The 19,962-nt window shown below is 49.6% G+C and overlaps 2 protein-coding genes across 2 annotated transcripts in view; one reads left to right on the top strand and one right to left on the bottom strand.

Moving 5' to 3' along the window:
- NKPD1 (NTPase KAP family P-loop domain containing 1) overlaps nucleotides 1-7,028 on the top strand; it is a 51,873-nt gene extending 44,845 nt beyond the window's left edge. Inside the window, 2 exon segments of the mRNA XM_077336624.1 lie at nucleotides 3,305-3,756; nucleotides 3,758-7,028. Of these exon segments, the coding sequence (XP_077192739.1) occupies nucleotides 3,305-3,756; nucleotides 3,758-4,963 (1,658 nt within the window). The 3' untranslated portion in view covers nucleotides 4,964-7,028.
- Nucleotides 7,029-8,048: 1,020 nt separating this feature from the next.
- Nucleotides 8,049-19,962, bottom strand: part of PPP1R37 (protein phosphatase 1 regulatory subunit 37) — a 62,075-nt gene continuing 50,161 nt past the window's right edge. The window contains exons 11-13 of the mRNA XM_077336622.1: nucleotides 17,376-18,339; nucleotides 15,014-15,104; nucleotides 8,049-13,104 (exon numbers count right to left, since the gene is read on the bottom strand). Coding sequence (XP_077192737.1) covers nucleotides 15,022-15,104; nucleotides 17,376-18,339 — 1,047 coding nt within the window. The 3' untranslated portion in view covers nucleotides 8,049-13,104; nucleotides 15,014-15,021. The remainder of the gene's footprint in view (nucleotides 13,105-15,013; nucleotides 15,105-17,375; nucleotides 18,340-19,962) is intronic.

Below are 19,962 nucleotides of genomic sequence, written 5' to 3'. Positions count from 1 at the left end.
CCTTGTAAGCAAACTGGGTAGTAACCCTGGGCTTCCTCTCCCATCCAACTACTAATGAAAATCATAGAATCATAGATTCATAGAATCATAGAGTTGGAAGGGGCCATAGAGGCCATCTAGTCGAACCCCCTGCTCAACGCAGGATCAGCCCAAAGCATCCTAAAGCAGCCAAGAAAAGTGTGTATCCAACCTTTGCTTGAAGACTGCCAGTGAGGGGGAGGTCACCACCTCCTTAGGCAGCCTATTCCACTGCTGAACTACTCTGACTGTGAAAAACTTTTTCCTGATATCTAGCCTATATCGTTGTACTTGAACTTTAAACCCATTACTGCGTGTCCTCTCCTCTGCAGCCAACAGAAACAGCATCCTGCCTTCCTCCAAGTGACAACCTTTCAAATATTTAAAGAGGGCTATCATGTCCCCTCTCAACCTCCTTTTCTCCAGGCTGAACATTCCCAAGTCCCACAACCTATCTTCATAGGACTTGGTCCCTTGGCCCCAGATCATCTTCGTCGCTCTCCTCTGTACCCTTTCAATTTTATCTACGTCCTTCTTGAAGTGAGGCCTCCAGAACTGCACACAGTACTCGAGGTGTGGTCTGACCAGTGCCGTATACAATGGGACTATGACATCTTGTGATTTTGATGTGATGCCCCTGTTCATACAGCCCAAAATGGCATTCGCCTTTTTCACCGCTGCATCACACTGCCTGCTCATGTTTAGTTTACAATCCACAAGTACCCCAAGGTCTCGTTCACACACAGTATTACCTAGAAGCATATCCCCCATCCAGTAGGCATGCTTTTCATTTTTCTGACCCAGATGCAGAACTTTACACTTATCTTTATTAAATTGCATCTTGTTCTCATTTGCCCATTTTTCCATTGTGTTCAGATCTCGTTGAACTCTGTCTCTATCTTCCGGAGTATTTGCCAGTCTTCCCAATTTGGTGTCATCTGCAAACTTGATGAGTAGTCCCTCCACCCCCTCATCTAGATCATTAATAAATATGTTAAAAAGTACCGGGCCGAGCACCGAGCCTGGAGGTACCCCGCTACTCACCTCTCTCCAGTCTGATGAAACACCATTGACAACAACTATTTGAGTGCGGTTCTCTAACCAATTCCCTATCCACCTAATTATCTGAAAATCCAGATTGCAGTCCTTCAATATATCCATCAGAATATCATGGGGAACCTTATCAAAAGCTTTATCCAAGTAAACAACATCAACCGAATTTCCACAATCCCGCAAACCTGTCACTTGGTCAAAAAAGGAAACCAGGTTGGTCTAACAGGACCTGTTGGAGACAAATCCATGCTGACTTCCTTGGATCACCAAATTGTCCTCCAGATGTTTAATATCTGCTCCATTATCTTCCCCACAACAGAGGTCAGACTCACTGGTCTGTAGTTTCCCGGGTCATCCTTCCTCCCTTTTTTGAAGATCGGAATAACTTTTGCTCTCTTCCAGTCCTCCGGGACATCTCCAGTCCTTAAAGAGGTTCCGAAGATGATGGACAAGGGCTGTGCAAGTTCTCTGGAAAGTTCTTTGAGTACTCTCGGGTGCATTTCATCCGGACCAGGGGATTTGAACTCATCCAGTGCAGCTAAATGCCTCTCGACAACCTCTCTATCCATGTCAACCTGCCACCCAGACACTATCTCTTGGTTACTGCCATCTCTAGATGTGCCTAAGTAAAAAACCGTGGTCAAAAACAGATGTAAAATAGGCACTAAGCCTTTCTGCTTTCTCTGCATCTTCCCTTAGAGTTTGTCCATCTGCACCCAACGGTGGGCCTATTGCCTCCTTTACTTTACGTTTGCTCCTCACATAAGTGAAAAATCTTTTCTTGTTACAATTGGCTTCCCTGGCCAATCTTATCTCTCATCTTTGGCCTTTCTGATGATTGATCTACAGTGCCTAGTAACCTGTAGGTACTCTTCTTTAGAGCTCTGTCCTTCCCTCCATTTCCTGAACATTTTCCTTTTCTTTCTTAGTTTGTCTTGAAGTTCTCTGTCCATCCAAATAGGCTTCTTAGAGCTCCTGCAGTGTTTTCGTCTTTCTGGGATAGTCATTGATTGAGCATGCAATAGCTCTTGTTTGAGTAGCGCCCACCCTTCACATGCTCCCTTCCCTTCCAGCATTCTCATCCATGGTATGACACTCATCATGTCTCTGAGTTTATTAAAGTTTGCCCTACGAAAATCCAACATCCACGTCTGGCTACAAGCTTCCTTGCCTCCCCATCTCAAAAGGAATTCTATGAGGACATGGTCACTTCCCCCTAGGGTCCCCACCTCCTTCACTTCACCCACCAACTCTTGCCTGTTGGTCAGTATTAAGTCCATTGTGGCTGAACCTCTTGTGGGTTCATCTACCATTTGATAAATGAAATTGTCAGCCAGGCAGGTCAGACACTTGCATGACTGAGGACGCTTCGCAGAGTTTGTTTCCCAGCACACATCTGGGAAATTGAAGTCACCCATGATGACAAGGTCCTGCCGCTTGGATATTTTCTCAAGCTGCTCACAAAGTGCAGCATCCACATCCTCTCATTGGTCAGGCGGTCGGTAGCAGACACCAACCACCACACTGTTTTCCCCTCGCTTATTTTCACCCAGATGCTTTCCACTGTAGATATGCTCTCCTTCACTAGAATTTCCTGACAGGTAAGCCCTTTCCTCATATCAAGGGTTATATCCACTCCAGGATCTTGGATATTTTCTCAAGCTGCTCACAAAGTGCAGTATCCACATCCTCTCGGCCAGGCGGTTGGTAGCAGACACCAACCACCACAGGGCTGGCCCTGCTGAGCTTCCAAGTTCTAACAAGACGGGGCTCAATAAGATTCCAAGATCTGACTAGCTTGGGCCCTCCAGGTAATGTTTCTAGGCTCCTAGAATTTCTTGCATTCTGCAGAGGGTTGAACTAGATGACCCTGGAGGTCCCTTCCAAGTCTAAGGGCAGGATGCTGTTTCCGTTGGCTGCAGAGGAAAGGACACACAGTAATGGGTTTAAACTACAAGTATAGGCTAGATATCAGGAAAAGCATTTTCACAGTCTGAGTAGTTCAGCAGTGGAATAGGCTGCCTAAGGGGGTGGTCTTCAAGCAAAGGTTGGATACACACTTTTCTTGGATGCTTTAGGATGCTTTGGGCTGATCCTGCGTTGAGCAGGGGGTTGGACTAGATGGCCTTTATGGCCCCTTCCAACTCTATGATTCTGTGATTCTATGATTCTCTTTTTGGGGGGGTTGTGAAGCTGGCCCAGATACCCTTATCAACATTTTTGTCATTGGCAGAATGTATGCACAAAGAATCTTGCAGGAGAGAAGAAAACGAATACCGGAGAACCCACCAGAGGCCACGGCGACCAGAAGGAATGAACTACTTCACGCTTCTGTGGTATCTCGTCTTCTACCAGCCAGTTATCACAGAGGTCCATCTCAGAAGAAAGAACATCGATTTCCTTTTCATCCGGTTCAGCGCCTGGCAGTACGCTGGGAGCGACAAGCTCTGGGCCGGGTTGGTCACCACCCTCTGCGATCACATCCGTCAACACTTCGGACCTCTCCCTCTAAGCTTTTATCACGTTGTTGGGAGCAGGCCGCGATTTGCCTCAGGGTTCAGCCAGAATGAGTGGAGGCTCAAAAAGAAAGTTGCCCTGACCGCCGGAGGACTCGTGGTCATGTTGCTGGCAGGGGTGAGCCTGGCCACGGTCGCCATCCTCGTACCAGGGATAAGGGACGGTACCCGCCTTGAAAGTCCTTGGCGCGGTCTTTGGCACCATTTCCGGCTCCAGTGTTGTCCTGGCCCTGGCTCCAGTCATTAAGAACCTGATCATCACCCAGAAGAAGAAGATCGAGAGCATGACCAACAATGAAAAATTCACTAGCCACCTGGGCTTCATGAGCGCCGTCAAGAGAGAGATTGAACTTCTCACCAGCTTTGTGTATTACATGGAGATCTTCGAGCGGCAGCGCCTGAGGATCGTCTTTGAGATCACCAGCTTGGACATGTGCTACCCGGAAAGGGTGGTCGGGGTTCTGAACGCCATCAACACCCTGCTTTCGGACACCAATGCCCCGTTCATTTTCATTCTGGTGGTGGACCCCTGCATCATCACCTCTTGCTTAGAGCAAGCTGGCAGCATGAAAGGCATGGCTGACAACGGCTACCTCTACCTCAATCGGACAGTCTCGTTGCCTTTCTCCATCCCGGAAATTGGCGTCCGGTCCAAGATGCGGTTTCTGCACGAGACCTTCCAAAACCGGGAAGACCTGATGTACCGAATCATCACAAAGAATGTGGAGCAGGGAGTCCGGAAGGCCAAAGGAATGGACCCAGCGCTGGCGGTGATGGAAGCCTCCGTGGAAATGGACCAGCACCAGATTGATGCTCAGGCTGTGCAGTATATCCACGAGGCCTTCCACTCCTTGCACAACGAACACGACTGCCTTTACAGGTACATCCCTGAGAGCATCATCCAAATGAAGAGGATCGTCAACACCATCCCCATCACCCTGCGGCTCATGACCCAGCAGCACAGCCTCCGCCATGACATCTGCCCCAGGTCGGTGGCGGGCTGGGTGGTCCTGGCCAACCAGTGGCCGTGCCGCTTGAGCTGGATCCTGCAGTGCACGGAGGATAACAAGCAGCTCCGGACACCCAAGGACTTCGACCAGCAGCCACTGTGGGAAGTGTTTGTGGACAACTGCCAGGAACTTTTCACCAAACACGAGGCCCTCCAGAACATCATGGCGTTGGATGGCGACCCGGAACTCTTTGAGATGTTCTTGTCCCACGACTTCCCATTCACTGTACAGGAAGGGTCAAAGTACCTGAAATATACGGTCAACCTGGACCATTCCATCAGACACCGGATGGGGCAGCTGAGGGCGCTTGCTATGCTGGAGAAGATATACAAGAAGAAGGAAGAAAGCTCAGACAAGACAGATTAGGAAGGTGGCTTTTTGGACTAGCTCTGCTGTTAGATCAGTAATAGAGGACAAGTTGTCTGCTGTTTGTGGCAAACTCTCCTAAGCGCAGGCAGGAACCTACTGCCTATAGAAAAAGAAAGTCCTGATCCTTTAATTTCAGAGGGGAGCCATCTTGGTCTGCAGTCAAGTCAAGTCACATCAGATTTTATGGCATATAGCCATAGGCCATTACAATACAACAGGAAAATACTTGATCTGCAGTAGAACAGCTAGATGCGATTCCAGTAGCACCTTTGAGGCTGACAAGATTGTGGGGGTAACTAATGCGGGGGACTTCCTAGCCTGAAAATTTTGTTGGTTTTGAAGGTGCTACCAGACTCAGATTCAGCCATCCCTTTAAGAGAGATTTGCCCAGAATGTTACTGACCAGGTGACATTGTTTTCCCTCCTTGCCATGTCCCTTGTTTAAGGGACGGGACATCATTCTATGGGCTCTCTTGGCCTCTTCACTCCTCATACATCTGTTTGCTTTGGCAAAGGGTGGCAGAGAGGTGTCACCAGTGGGATGCATTGATTAAGGATGCAACCTGGAAGGTTTCCCAGTCTGCTCTTTGTCTTTGTGGCAAGCCAGGCAACCTAGGGTGAGGACAAGCACACGGGCAGCTCTCTCTTTGCCCCGGGATGCTTGGGAAAGAAATCCAATGTAGCACTACAGCCAAAGTAGCAATGAAGGCTAAACGTCTGGGGGAGGGGACCCCCCTTGGTAGGAGTTATTTATTTGGGGAGGGGAGGGGAAAGGCAGTATTAATCGCCCCCGATGACAGGAGCGGAGTTGGGGACACTCCACAATACCGTAAGTGCAGAAAAAGCATGAAAAATGCTGCTAGGAACAGAAACCAGCAACTTCCAAGCCAACAAAAGTTTCAGGCTGCTAAAGCTGTCCTTGAAAGTGGATGGGTAACGCCTAGTCAAATCTGAGAAACTGGGAGAGTCAGATTTCTAATTTGGGGATGGGCAGGTAGACTCATTTTATATATATGGACTACATGGACTACAATTCCCATGAGCCCCTGCCAGCATTCACCCTCCTCTGGAGGGCCGCAGTTTGACTACCCCTGCTTTAGGCAATTCCCACATGGGTTATCTGCCCCGGATCCAATGCTATTGAAAAGTACCCCCCCCCCAATTACACTACAGTATCATGACTCATTTCTGCATCTCCCAGGGTTTCTTTGGGTTAGGGTTTTCACTGGTCTTTTTCAAAACTTGCTTTGCTGTAAAGTTTGGGGAAAGATCTCAGGAAAACGTGAATGGCTGCTGTGTGGATGAGAAAATTTGGATTTTACCCACCCATGAGGGTGCCATGTTCCTTGACATTGTTTCTGCAACAAACTTTCCCCCCTTGCAAGAGGAGGCTCCATACTAATTTTAAAAATGAGCATTAGGCTATCATAATATCTCTATACCATTGTAACAACAGGTGTAAAGGATACTCTGAATTCTCAGATATTGTTTTTAAAAACCATTTCTATCCCTTTTCCTAATGGAGATATAAGGGGAAAGGCACATCCCTGCAATGGAAGGGACTAAATTCAGTCTTTAAAAAGGAAAGCCGGAGAGGCAAGAGAATTTCTTACCATGTGGGTACAGTGATGCTCTAATGCCAATTGGGTTTTTTGTTTGTAAAAAAGTCAGTGCCCAGTGACAGCCACAGCTGGGAGATCTGGCTCAGGGAAACCTGAACAAGGATATACTTTGTTAGTAGCTGAGTCAGCAATGGGGGGACCCCACAAAAGCCCTTCTCTGCGCTCCATCCACCTCAACGGCCCCTTTAATATTAATCATATAGCTGTTGTTGTTGTTGGGGGGGGGACAGCCTCCTCTGCCTTACAAGCAGCGCGTACATTTTAAAAAGGGGATGGGGAATAAGGGCAGCCGTCACTCCGGACCAGTAGCTGCGGCAGGACTGTGCCAAAGGGATTCCTGCAACTTCCCCAACCCTACTCTCCTGAAGTTCCCAGCAGCACGTGAAAGACTGACCTGCACGTCATTCCTCACAAAAGCTCGCCCTGGAATAAAGTCCTGTTAAAGCGCCAGGAGACTCTGCTTCATTTTCGCGGTGGCAGCAGATTTCTTCTTGGGAGGGACTGGAAAAGCAGCCGGTCAGTTGCTCCTGCCAGAGGCAGCTACCGCCCCCTAGCCCAACATGAAGCAACTGCACCGTGTGTGCAGCAGCTCAGCCCCAAGGCCACCTATGGGGTTCCCTGTGGAGACGCAGAGGGACAAATGGGAAGAGGGAGGGACCCTGGAAAGGTGGAAGTAGAAAAGCACGGGATCCTTAGGGATCTTTGCAGAAACCCTCGGGGCCTTTAGCCCCCAGGCAGGAGAAAGTGTGGGTTCGGGGCCAAAGGAGTCCCGTTCAGTTCTGCAGGTCAAGTGATGCCCAAGTGTTGGCAGAGCCTTGGGCTCAGTGCAGGAGTGGGGGACGGACTGTTCTCTCCTTCCGCCCACGAGCCTCACATCCTGATCTTCAGCCAGTAATCATTTTGCTAACATCCATGCCCCGCAAGGCAGGGGTCCCCAAGGCAGGTGCCCTGCGGGTGCCATTTTATCTCTTTTGGGATGGGATGAGACAAGATGCTGGACCCCACGGACCTTCCCTGGCCTGACCCAGCAGGCTTTCTTGATGGCCTTGGAAGGCTTTCCCGAATGGCTTAATTAACTTTTTATATATTTTGATTAATTTTTAGATATGAATTGATTTTTAATATATTTTTAAAATTTGTTAAACATTTATTGGGTGAAATGACCACGTATGGAGGTGTCAACCCACCCATCCCTCCTCAAATGGCCCATGATGGGACTGGAGGGGGGGAGGGGCTCCAGGTGGGCGTGTCACACCACTGCTGGGCTTTTTTCAAAGACTGAAGATGATCTCATGGGTTTCTCAATGGAAAAAAATTGAGAAAGACTGCCTTAAGTCCTTTTCAAGGCCTTGGCCTCTCTGCTCTTTTGTTGGCCCTCAAGATGTCCATGGACTACAATTCCCATGACTGGATGCAGCAGTCGTAGATAGTGTGTTTGGAAACAGGACATCAGTCAAATCCAGATTGTTAGAAAATGCTTTTATTTCAATCAAGTATATCATAAACAAAACCCAGTAGATGCACTAACACACAATCAATTCCCTACATTTCTTTCCTTTCGGAAACGTTATTTTTAAATAAAGCTAATCCTGGTCCATGGGTGACCCTTTCTAAAGCAAGAGAAGGAAAATAAAATCCTGACTTTTTTTGACACCCCCCCCTCCCCGCCACCCCTCTGGAAAAATTAAAACGCCAACAAAGTGCTGGAATGAAAACACGTGCTGACAGCAGGACTGAGTTCACACGAAAAGCAGGAAAAACTTGTCACCACTTGGACACCCTGCCACAAGCCGTGATGCCTCTCTGGTGCCAGGGCAAAGAGAACAAGTGGCAAGGAGGGTTTAAAGTCTGCCCACAGAGAAACTGGCACCATGGCAGTCCAGGGGCAGACAATGAAATTACCGTCTTGCTTTTATGGCCAAAACATTGGGGTCAACCCAAGGTGTGGCTTGGCCCTTTCGCTTCAGCTTATATGAACCACTCAACTACGAAAAGGATGAGACCCAATCTGCCCCTATGCAGGCTTCCAAACCTTTTCATTTACCCTAAACAGGTTCTCCCCCTTAGGATTTCTTGCACTCGCACAGCATCCTTTGTGTTCACACGTGGGCTTCTTGGGTCTCCCTGTCTGAAATCCAACGTTTCAAGGGGTTTGCTCTCTAGCCCAAAGAAGGTGTTCCACTTCAACGTGGAACCCAAGAAGCCACACTAGGTTCCACAAGGACTTTTTGCTGCCTTCTCCCTCCCACTCCCATTCCAAAGCTTACCCCGTCCCTTCCTGTCCCCTAAGTCCCGCCTAGAGGTTCTTCCAGTTTCTCTGCAGAAAAGAGCAATGGTGGAGGACTGCCAATACAGACACAATAAATATACTTGGAAACACCACCAGGTTAGAGCAGGCAAACTGCACAAATGATGCACTGCAGGAAGCAAATTTGTTCCCTGTCGCCACACGCCCATGATACCTGCACCCTTCTAGGCTCCATCACAAAGAACTGAGTGTCTGTGATTCAGGACCGTCTCCGCTGTAGTGTATTTAAGAGCGCTGGGATGATTTGAGTTCAGGTCCCACCCAGCCACTAAGTTCACTGGGTGACCTCTCACACCTTAAGGTCATTGAAAGGATAAAACAGAAGTGAGCCTAGCATGCTCCTGAGGGCAAGGATGTCCATGGACTGGAATTCCCAGGAGCCCCTCCAGCTGGGGCATGCTGGCAGGGGATCATGGTACTTGTAGTCCATGGACATCTCAAGAGCCACAGTTTGGCCACTCTAGCCTTCGGGGAAGAGGCCTGGATAGCAACGTGGCAGACAGAGAGGATCGGGACTACCCAGCACGGATGCTATTGTGGGAGGCCAAGCAAGGCCCAGTTGACAAAACCGTTCCGCCCTTGTGGCTTGAATGTCACTAAGCCATTCACAGCCACCTGGGGGAAGCCGGCTAGGCAAACACTGCCAGGAAGAATCTGTGAATCTCACCAAACTCTCCAAGTTGACCGGTTCCAAGTTGATACGGCTGCTTTCTAATTTGGTAGCCGAAACACATGAGGCTTTTTATGTACCAGCAGTTTTCAGTATTTTAAAACAAGAACTTTTGCAGCAAAAGCCTGTCTAAGTACAACCCGACAAAACCAATCTGGAACGATGAGGTCCTTGAGGGCACAGTCCCATTGTCTCTTGAGAATTGCTGAGGATCTGAAGCAGGAGAGCTAGGTTCAAGTCCGGAGGCTCCTCAGCGACTAGCAAGATTTCCCTTAGCCAGATTTGCTCAGAGAGCTTTATAGGATGAAATCTTGCTGGTCTCAAAGGGGTTCTGGGACTCAAATCCAGTCATCGTGCACAGAGGTCTCCTGGAACAAGCATGGAGGGACGACCACCCCTTGTGCACAAACGCATCGAAAATCCCGACCCGCTTTTTGAGACACAACCTCATCTGTCACGGGGGCTGTTCCACGAGGGAAATATCCCATTTCTTCCATCTACTGATCTCCTTGTCCTCCTCTGCACCGGGGAAAGGACAGAAGGGATCATGGATTCCCGGCCTCCAAAGAGTCTGGGAGAGGGGACATCCAGGGAGCACAGCTTTCGATTTACTCGCAAGACGGTTTCGACAACATCAAACTCCGTGTTTGACAGAAAAGGAATGACAAAACATCAGCTAAACTGGTTGTATTTTGTTTTAAAGGAAAGGAACGCAAAATCAGTCCTGTCTTTTTAAATGTAGTGTGAACGTGGCAACAGGAAAATGGACCAAAACAAAAATAGTCCCCCTTGTGTTTGTCTGTACGAGCAAGTCACAGCCAGGCACGCGGAGGGACACCATGTCTGAATCTGCCTCTACGGCCTGCAATTCTGTGCAGCAGAAAGTGCCCAATTTAAGCTCCCTGATAGATTTTATTGCACTTAAGAAAAACAACGTCAAAATCAAAATAAAGTAAAAAGCTTAAAGTCCTAACAACCCTACTGAACGGCCCTCCCTTACTTGGGAAGGCGGTTTGCCCTGGTCAGTCTACACAAAACAAGAATAATAATGACAACAACAACAACAACAACAACAACAACAGTTTTGCTTAAATTATAGAGATTAGTACCGTAAATCTCTTGCCAAGATTTCGCTTCACGTTAGCAGGGGAGTAGTCCGTCACAGACAGGAACAATAGATATATACATATTTATATGTATTCTCAATTCCTGCTATTGGTTTGGGGGGGGGCATGGGTTTGCTGATCTCAGTGGGAGACTAGAGATCAGACGGGAGCAGGGGCAGGAAGCTCAGAGTGACAGTTCCTCCTGACATCAAAATTTGCAAAAGAAGTGGAGGACATTTTTCGTCTTTGACTAAGACGGTCTGCCGATTGGAAGAGTGGATCATTGTCCGTGGAGGATTCTCTCTTTGCACCCGGCTACTTACTGATCACGCTTCTTCCCTCGGGGAGGGAGAGAGAGACCCCATCATGGAACTACCTGTGAGACTTTTTGCGCCTGACTTTTCGACTTGTCCAAACAAAACTTCAAGGTCTCTCCCTGCCTTCTTCCTTCCCATCGGCCTGATAGGATGGGGCCCGGAAGGAGAAAGCAGGAAGAAAACCAGGGTTTCCCCACTGTCCTTGAAATGTCGGCTTCTTTCTCACGGGGGACGGTGCTGTATCCTGGGGGGACGTCACCAAAAATAAGAAAAGAAAAAGAGAGGAAAAAACACCAAGAAACACAGCCCTCTCCCTGAGAAATAGGCAGCCCCCTCCCCACAAACTCTCTGTGGCAACCCTCCAGCTTTGATACTGAAGACGAAACCAATTTTGATGGGGGAGGGGGGCTTTCCTGCCACAAGATTCCCCCCCCTTCCCGAACTGCACACTTTTATTAATAGTTCACGATTTAGCAAATGGTACAATCCCTACCCCCTTTTTTTTTATTAAGGAAAAGAAACTTTGGTTAGGTGGAGTTTGGCCACACTCTCAACAAGCGCTGTTTCTCTGAAGCTCCCTGGGGCCAGGGCAGCCCCCACTCTGTCGGGAAGGGTCAAATTCTCTACGTGTCGGTTTGTAGTGAGATGCTGCAGCTGGGCTCCCCACCCACCAGTGGGAGACATGCAGGAACCAGGGGAAAGCTTGCAACATGAAGAGGGGTGGGCAACTTAAAGATGACAACAACAACAGCAAAAAAGGAAACAACAAAGCAGCCCCACACATCAGCAGCATCCTAAGAGATTTCTTGTGTCTGTCTAGCGCCTGGCGTGAAAGAGGTCGCTCCCCAGCGCTGCATGTCTGCCACTTACTGAGTTATGAGCACAGTCAAGATACCTCCCCAGGACAGTTTGCCATGAATCTGCAGCCTCGGCCATCCCTACTGTTGCGCTCCCGGCAGGGTTTCGCTTGAAGAATCTTCCTAGGAGGTGCGTCGAGGATGCCTTTGGTTTGCCACAACCCTCCAAGAGAAGAAGTGGCGGAAAACAGCTGAAGCTGCACCAGCTTTTCCTGTCAGCAGCCCACGGGCGCAAGCGGTCCACCGATGTGCAGCTGGGCCCACGGCGGCCTAGCCCCATCTTAGTGCAATTGCTCCGCGAAGGACGACGAAACAGCTGCGTGTGCGCAGGATATCATGACACTGTTCTCTCTTTTTCAGCATTTGGTGAGACTTCCACATTCTGGGGGATGAAGGAAGGGTCCTCTGCAAACTAGCAGGTGGCCAAAATGGTTCCAAAATGGTCATGGGAAAAAGGAAAACTGTTCCCATTCAAGTTGTGGTAAACAGACAAACGAAGGGGGAAAAGGAAAGAGGAAAAAGAAAACAGAGAAAATAAATAATCTTCTGTGCTGTGAACAGCAGCTCGGTTTGACAGAACTTCGATGCTGCTGCTGCCCCCAGTCCTGGAAAGCCCCCACTCTTGTCCCTCCATGTCGGGAGAAGGATTCTTCCAGAACCTGCAGAGCTCGAAGTGCAGAAAAAGCAAAAATACAGCGCCCCACTTCCCATTCATTTTGGGTTTGGTTTTTATTTTATAGTCTGTTTGAACCTGTTCATCCATAGTTCACATGTCCATGTCCTTGCAGTTTAATTTGGAAGAGAGATTCTGGAAGGAAAAAACCTCCATGTCCCCGTCCCCCCACTAGGGGCAGTATGTATGGGGGGGCGGGTTCAGGCTTCAGAGCTGGTCAGAGACAGCAAGACTCAGCACCGGCCTCAAAGCAAAGAAGCATTTCTCTTGGTCAAGGTCTTCTCGACTTTTCCCTTTGCCCTGAAGGCCGGCCTTCCCCCCCCCCCCCCCCGCACTTTTCTTGAGGGAAGATGAGTCAAGAAGGAGCTCTTGGGGGAAACAAAAAGAAACTTGGTGGCTGAGATCGTGAGCACGACTGTTCCCACCCATAAGAAAAGAGAGAGAAAATAGAGGAGGGAGGAAAATCACGTTGCCCCTGTCCTGCAAACTCAGCTTTTGCCCCAGTATCATGTGGTGCAAGAAAAGGAGTAGGAGCTATACAGGTTCTTCCCGAGACAGGATCTGCTTCTGCGGAATCGTCCAGAACTGAAAAAGAGGAGGGGAGGAAGGAGAGACACATTCAGACCAGAATCAGAAAGAAGAAATCGAAGGACATTCCATTGACTCCCTGGTGCTTGGCCGATGGTTACATGTGAACAACTGCAGATTACCGAAATGTCAACATGGGCGCTAGTTATAAACACAGAGCTGGAAGGGACCCCAGAGTCATCTAGTCCAACCCCCCGCACAATGCAGGTAGTTCACAAATACCTACTCGCCCAATTCCATGCCCAGATTATGTCCCCCCCACCCCCACCCCCACAATCCCCGGCCAGTCTGGCCTGGAGGAAATTCACCTCCTGACCCCAAAGTGGCGATCGCCATTTTCCTGGGCCTGCAAGAAAGGCCACAAGAGCCAGATGCTGGCACATCCTTTCCTGCTCACGCACTCACCATCTGCCTAAGTTCACAGAGTCAGCATTTCTGTTTGTTGGCTGTCCATCCTGTTCCCACGGGGGAGCTGCTCTGTCAGATAAAAAAGCATGTTTCCCCCACAGTGCCGCCTGAACCTTTATGACGCCCTGTGTCTAGACAATTTCTCCAGCCCCTCTTCAGCTCTCTCTCCACTGTGGACAAGGCCAGCCCTCCAACACTTAAAACCGCTCCACGCAGAACCCCCATGGCTCCTCCCAGCATCCAACCCCCCTTCACTTGGGGAGAGGCCCCCCTAAGGGTCTGGCTGCCACTTCTGAGGCACTGAAGGAGCAGCCACCTGAGCGCAGTCCCGTGTCAAAGCACAGAAGGCAGAAACTGCACAGACAGCGCAAGCCTAAGGTGGTCGGGCCGGCCAGTCATTAGAAGAGCAAAGTGTGGGCGCCTCCAGAAAAGCTGGAGAGGGTGGCCTCAACCCACTTGGGCAACTGTTTGCGAGTGGGTCTTGCCATTTCACACATTCCAGTTGCAGAAAGCACTGAAAGTACATTATTTAGGGTGAGCAAAAGCGGACTTTGGGTCTCTAAGACCAAGACATCCGATTCTTAGGCAGACTGTGAGTGGGTGGACAGGAAGGGTTGTAGCCCTTGGCTCTTGTTGCCTTTTCTTGCGTGCCCAGGAGAATGACAAATGTCACTTTGAGACTGGCAGGCAAATTTCTTCCAGGCCAGACAGGCCAGGGATTCTGGCTTGTGTGTGTGTGTGTGGAGGGGGGGGTGCATCATCTGGGCATGAATTGGGGTCACTTAGGCAGGTATGACCCTGGATATCCCTTCCAACTCTATGATTCTAAGGTTGTTTTGAGGGTGCATGCTTTTGAGAGTCAGTGCCCTTAAAAAAGCTCATACCCTAAAATTCTGATTGGCCTTTCCGAGGCTCCATGACTAGAACCCATCTATCTTAGGCAATCACTCATAGAATCATAGTCAAAAGGGACCTCCAGGGTAATCTAGCCCAACCCCCTGCAGAATGCAGGAAATTCAAAACTACCTTCCCACCCACGAGGCATGGTTGACACTCTGCGTGTGCCTGCGCTGTAGAGCCAGCCTGGGAAGAAAGGCAAACTGATGTTCTTAAAAGCATCGCTCACGAGGTTCTCGCCACTGTCCGTGCCCACATGTTTGAGACTCAACCGTCAGAGAGACACACCGGAGGGCAGGCAGGGGGCTGCCTCTCGGGTTGAAGATGGGGTGCCACCTTCTGGGATTGCATCCTTCAGACTAAGGGGCTCAGAACACATGACGTGACCCAATACTCCACAAACCTAACTCTTGTGTCTGTCTGGCTCAGCGGCAGCTGTTTTCTCGGGGCTTTGGGCGGAGCAAAGGTCTCTCCTAACACCCGCTTCTCCAAGACCTTTAAACAGCAATGCCGGAAGCAGAACCAAGTGGAGAACTGGGCTCATGAAGAACAGTGCTCCGCCACGCCTTGGCGGTCTGTTTTGAAGGGTGTCGTCCCTTACCTCGAGTGTCACATTGGTTCCTGTCCCATCTCTAGGCTCGCATCCAAAAGCAGTTCCTCCAGCTCCTTCTCATTCTTGGAACAGCTCAGCTCTGAAAAGTACAGGGTATGTGTGGGGGGGAAGAGTTGGGCGATTCAGCCAGACATAAAGCCACCCGTCTACAACCATGTAGAATGGAGGGGAAACCTCCGTTTTTAAAGAATTAGTAGTCCCACTGCTCTGCACAGTCATGGAGCAGCAGAGCTATCAGGACGGGAAGGGCCAGCCTACGACTCAGGAAAGGGACCCTAATTTGCATAGTCCTGCCAGGAGCGAGGGGAGGCATGACCTAACCAGTCTTGGAGAACTTCCCCACTGAAGGAGAACAAGGTTTCAAAACTAGTCAGGGAAGGGATGCTGGTGATGGGACACAAAATCCCCAAACATTTTGAAATCAGCTTCTTTATAAGAGCAACTTCTTCTTTCCCTTTAACTGTTCCAGCATATTTTGATGATCTACTGATTCCAGACCAGAGGAAAGAGGGAGAGCCCAGGAGCACCTTAAAGATTGACGAAATTGTGGCAGGGAGTCACTGCTCACTTCTTCAGAGACCGCCTTATCCTGCATCAGACCCCTGGACCCCTAAGGTTAGTTTTGTCTACTCAGGCCGGCAGCAAATCTCTGGGGTCCGTTTCTCATCACCTGGTCCTTTCATGGCTCTTCATTGCTCTCCAGGGTCTCAGGCTGAGATGCTGGGGATTGAACTGGGGACCTCCTGAATACCAAGCAGATGGCCTGCCACATATTCAACTGGGCATTGACACTGTCCTTATCAGATGATTAGAAAGTAGGCAACATAACATGGACTCTTTTTTAAGGTGGTGAAAACCTAGGAGGGCTGTGAAGAGCTTGAGGGGACAATTCGAAACAGGAAGAATGGGCAACACCATGACAAATAAGACTCAGGAGGGTCCCCCCCCCAACTTTATCAAAGGGGAAGACATGGCAGCAACCTTAACACCTTCCTAGGGCTCAAGAGTGCCATCTAGAGTCCAGGATTTTGGACCCTTGGGGTTCACAGTAGAATCATTTCCATTCTACATTGAGCCATCCTGTCAGGCTGAATCAGTGTTTTTGGACAAAGGACCATCCGGTTTGGGGCAGATGACCTATTGGTCATGGGAATTCTGGGCCATTACCAGATGCTTGAGGAGGTGGCCTTATCATTTTATAGTTTTCTGATTGGTAGGGTTGACCTCTGACATCACAACAGGGAACTGCATGGGATTGGCTAAATAAGCTTGTTACTCTTAGGGAGGAGTCTAGCCTTTCTCAACTTTTTTATCATTGAGAACCCCCTGAAACATTCTTCAGGCTTCGAGAAACCCCAGAACTGGTGCAATCCTGCAGAATACAGTTAGGAAGCATAGCTGTGGACACATCCACCTGTGCCCCCCCCTTCCCACCCCCTCCAGGCCCATCACTGGCCCTTTGGGGGGGGGCAGCATGACCACATGCAGTCATGTCACTCGATAAATGTTTAACAAATTTAAAAAGTACTTAAACCTCAGGCATCATCAGAGCACAGATTAGGGGTGAGCGCTTCGGCATGGTTCAGCTGCCTCAGTGATCGCTGCGGTGGCCGAACCGCACCACAGCGCTCACCCCGAGCACAGATAAAAGGATGGAGTAGATCAGCAGGAGATTGGTGAACAGCATCAAATATCTTCGTGATGCTGTTCACTAATTTCCGGCTAATTTACTCTGCCCTTCTATCTGCACTCTGATGACCCCTATTTCCTTGTCTGAGGAAGTGTGTCTGTCTTTAAAGGTGCCATTGGGCTCAAATTTTGTTCTAATTCCTGGAAGGTATTACTTTCCCTCTGCAGCTGTACTTCTCCCCAAATGTAACATGGGGAAGTCCATACATGAAACATGATGCCTCCCCAACATGGTGCTCATGGGCCCCACGATGCGCTCTGATACCGGCCAAGTGCTTCCAGAAAATGGGTGTGGGCAGAGGGGGCTTTTGCCCAGCGTGGCTTCTGGATGGCCACCGGAGAGGGGATTGACTGTGCAGAGTTTTAAAAGTGCTGCTCTGGTAGCTGCCACCGTCACAGCGCAAGAACCTTCACTGTGTGACTGAAAGTCAGCTGTGGCAGCCATTTTGGGGCTGGCTCCACCGCCTTCAGCAGCCATTCTGTGGCAGCCATTCTGCACTCTTCATGCTGTGCCAGAATTCCAAATAGCTCAGGGAGCCCTCGGCTTTGGTCCTAAGTGTATTGCCACAATAGGAAGGAGCCAAAGGCCCTCTTCAAAGAAACAGAGAAACTCCTCTCCCCACAATGCGCAGGGCTCTCAGACACACCCACTTTCTCTTACCGTGTTCCACAGCGCAGCTGGCCACCTTGCAGTCATGCCCCAAGGACACGTCCGGTAGCGCATGGGCAAAATCCGTCCTTAGTCCATTAGGCAGCGGGACGCCGTGAGCCACGCCTGCGCAAAGCCCTGAGTTCATCTTTTCGGCCCCCAAGCTGGAGCTCGGTACTGAGGCCAGCGTCTCAGAGGTGGCTGTCAACACGGCAACAGTCTCATTTGTCCATCCATCTGAGCGGTCAGGCTTGGTCAGCTGGCTTTGGGCAGGAGGGTTCGCCGGCTGTAAAGGGTCTGCCTGCAGGAGAGGCCCGCCCTCTTGCCGCGTGCTCTTTTCCTCGGACGACTTCTCCGGCAAGCTCTCCACTCGCGTCACCACGAAGATTTTGTGGCCTCGACCGGGGCTGGAAACCGCAATCCGCCTCTCATTCCCCGGAGAGCTGGTTTGCGGTGGGGCCGCGCTCGTAACTCCCACTCTAGATTCACATTTTGTTTCTTCGGTAGTGTTCGGCAGGGGGACTCTGATCTCAGAGTTAAGGGCCTCCTCAGTCTTTAAAGGGGAAGAACACGGCTTAGGGGGATCGCCACATTCCAGCTCACCGCATTTCTGCGGCTGAGTGAGATCCTTCATCTCCAGCTTTTCGTCATCCTCTTCGTCCGTGTCCGAATCAGACTCGGATGACTCGTTGTTGCTGTCGACAGCCGGCTTCTGTGGGGTTCCGTTCTCCTGGGACATTAACGCCTCCCCGACTTCCTCTCCCTCCTCCAGCGTGGGCGTCGTATCACCATTGGGCCCACCATCTTCCACGCGGCCCTCTTCGAGCGGTTCCGTGATGGTGATTTCGGGCATCGAGGCAGACTGCTGCAGTTTCTGCTCTTTCTCTTCCTTCTCTTTGGCCAGGATGAAATTCCGTTTGCAGCCATTTTGGATCTCGGTCAGGAGGGCTTTCTGCGTCTCAATGAAGCTCTTCACCTGCAAAGGGAGAGAGAAAGACTGCTGACCCGCACAACAAGGCACAATTGCTAGCACTGCCGATTGAAAGACCCTCGTTTACCTTGAGGACATTATTGAGTTGCTTGGCCCGAGGAAGCAAGTGCCGTCGTGACTAGGCAATGAACTTATAGGCACCTTGCTCAAACAAGGGTCAAGGTGAACTTTACAATTAAAAAAATTAGACTCAAGCCCTACTCATGTCTAAAAAGGGAGCTTTGACTTTCAAAAGCTCATACCCTGAAACTCTTGTCCAGGGGTAGTCAAACTGCGGCCCTCCAGACGTCCATGGACTACAATTCCCATGAGCTCATGGGAATTGTAGTCCATGGACATCTGGAGGGCCGCAGTTGGACTTCCCCTGCTCTTGTCAGTCTCTATGGTGCTACTCAATGTGAATCTAGCTCTACTACCACAGACTAACATGGCTGCCTGCTGAAAGTGTATACCTGAACACAATAACAAAACACAAAGGAGAAAGTGTCCTGACCCAAGGCAAAAGTCAAGAACCTAAGAAAGTCAACACCAGGGAAATGAACTTAAGCCTATACAGGGTAGAACAGGGTAGAAAATGTAATACCAAGGCGTTAAGGTTTTAGCATAGCCTCGATAAAATCAATACATACATTTGTTTCATTTATTTATTATTTGATTTATAGCCTGCCACTCCCAGACATTCCCAGCGGTGAAAAATTAGCTTCCCTTCCTGCCCAGCAGACTTCCAATACCACGTGCCTCAGGGAACGGAGGGGAGTAGGCTGATGTTCTAGCCAAATTGGGGGGGGGGGGGTTGGATTGAACTGCCCTGGCCTCAACCAAAGACCTGGCAGAAAAGCTCCATCTTGCAGGCCCTGCAGAACCGGGAGAGCTCCAACAGGGCCCTCAGCTCCCCAGGAGCTCATCCCGCCAGGTCCGGGCCAGGACATGCATACTAACGTCTTCAGTGACCAGACGGATTCAGCATTACCACCTTTGTCAGTGGTCAGGCAATAAATAAAACCAGCATACAATATAAAATAAATACAACAATTGTTATAACCAGTTGGCTCCTTTACATAAAAAGATACATACAGGACACTGTGGATTAGTAGTCAGTTCTGGGGATCATAAGGCCAGCTCAAACGACTGTTTCAAAACAGGTCCTTGTCAAGGTTAGCCCTTTTAGTATAGGTGCATAAGAAAAGATTGAGAGTAATAGCATTTCACCTGCAACATCCTGTGGGTGAAGATTGGCTCCTGATGACAAGTCACTTACTGGACACTGAAAGTGCCGGCCATGACCATGACCTGAGTTTGAATGTGTCTGGTCAGTGGAGGTATTAGCATGGATTTATGTATTGGTGTTGATCAATTTATCACAATGCCGTAAGAACAACAGAGAACAACCAGCATTAGTGGGGGTGGGAGAGAACTGGCTGAAAAGAGTTACTGCACGTAAAAAGAATATCACGCAGCTGAATTGCAAAATTCACAAAAGATGCAATGCCCAGCGTAAGACTTACGGCGTGGAACAATGGAAGCTGGCTAAATAGCACAGACTATAACTGAACTTACCCTCGATTATAAAAAGACTCCCCTCCCCAAACGCTGGCAGGGGCTCATGGG

Source organism: Paroedura picta, chromosome 5, assembly GCF_049243985.1.
Source record: "Paroedura picta isolate Pp20150507F chromosome 5, Ppicta_v3.0, whole genome shotgun sequence".
NCBI lineage: Eukaryota > Metazoa > Chordata > Lepidosauria > Squamata > Gekkonidae > Paroedura > Paroedura picta.
The sequence above is the reverse complement of the archived record's forward strand: the minus strand, read 5'-3'. Positions and strand labels throughout refer to the sequence as shown.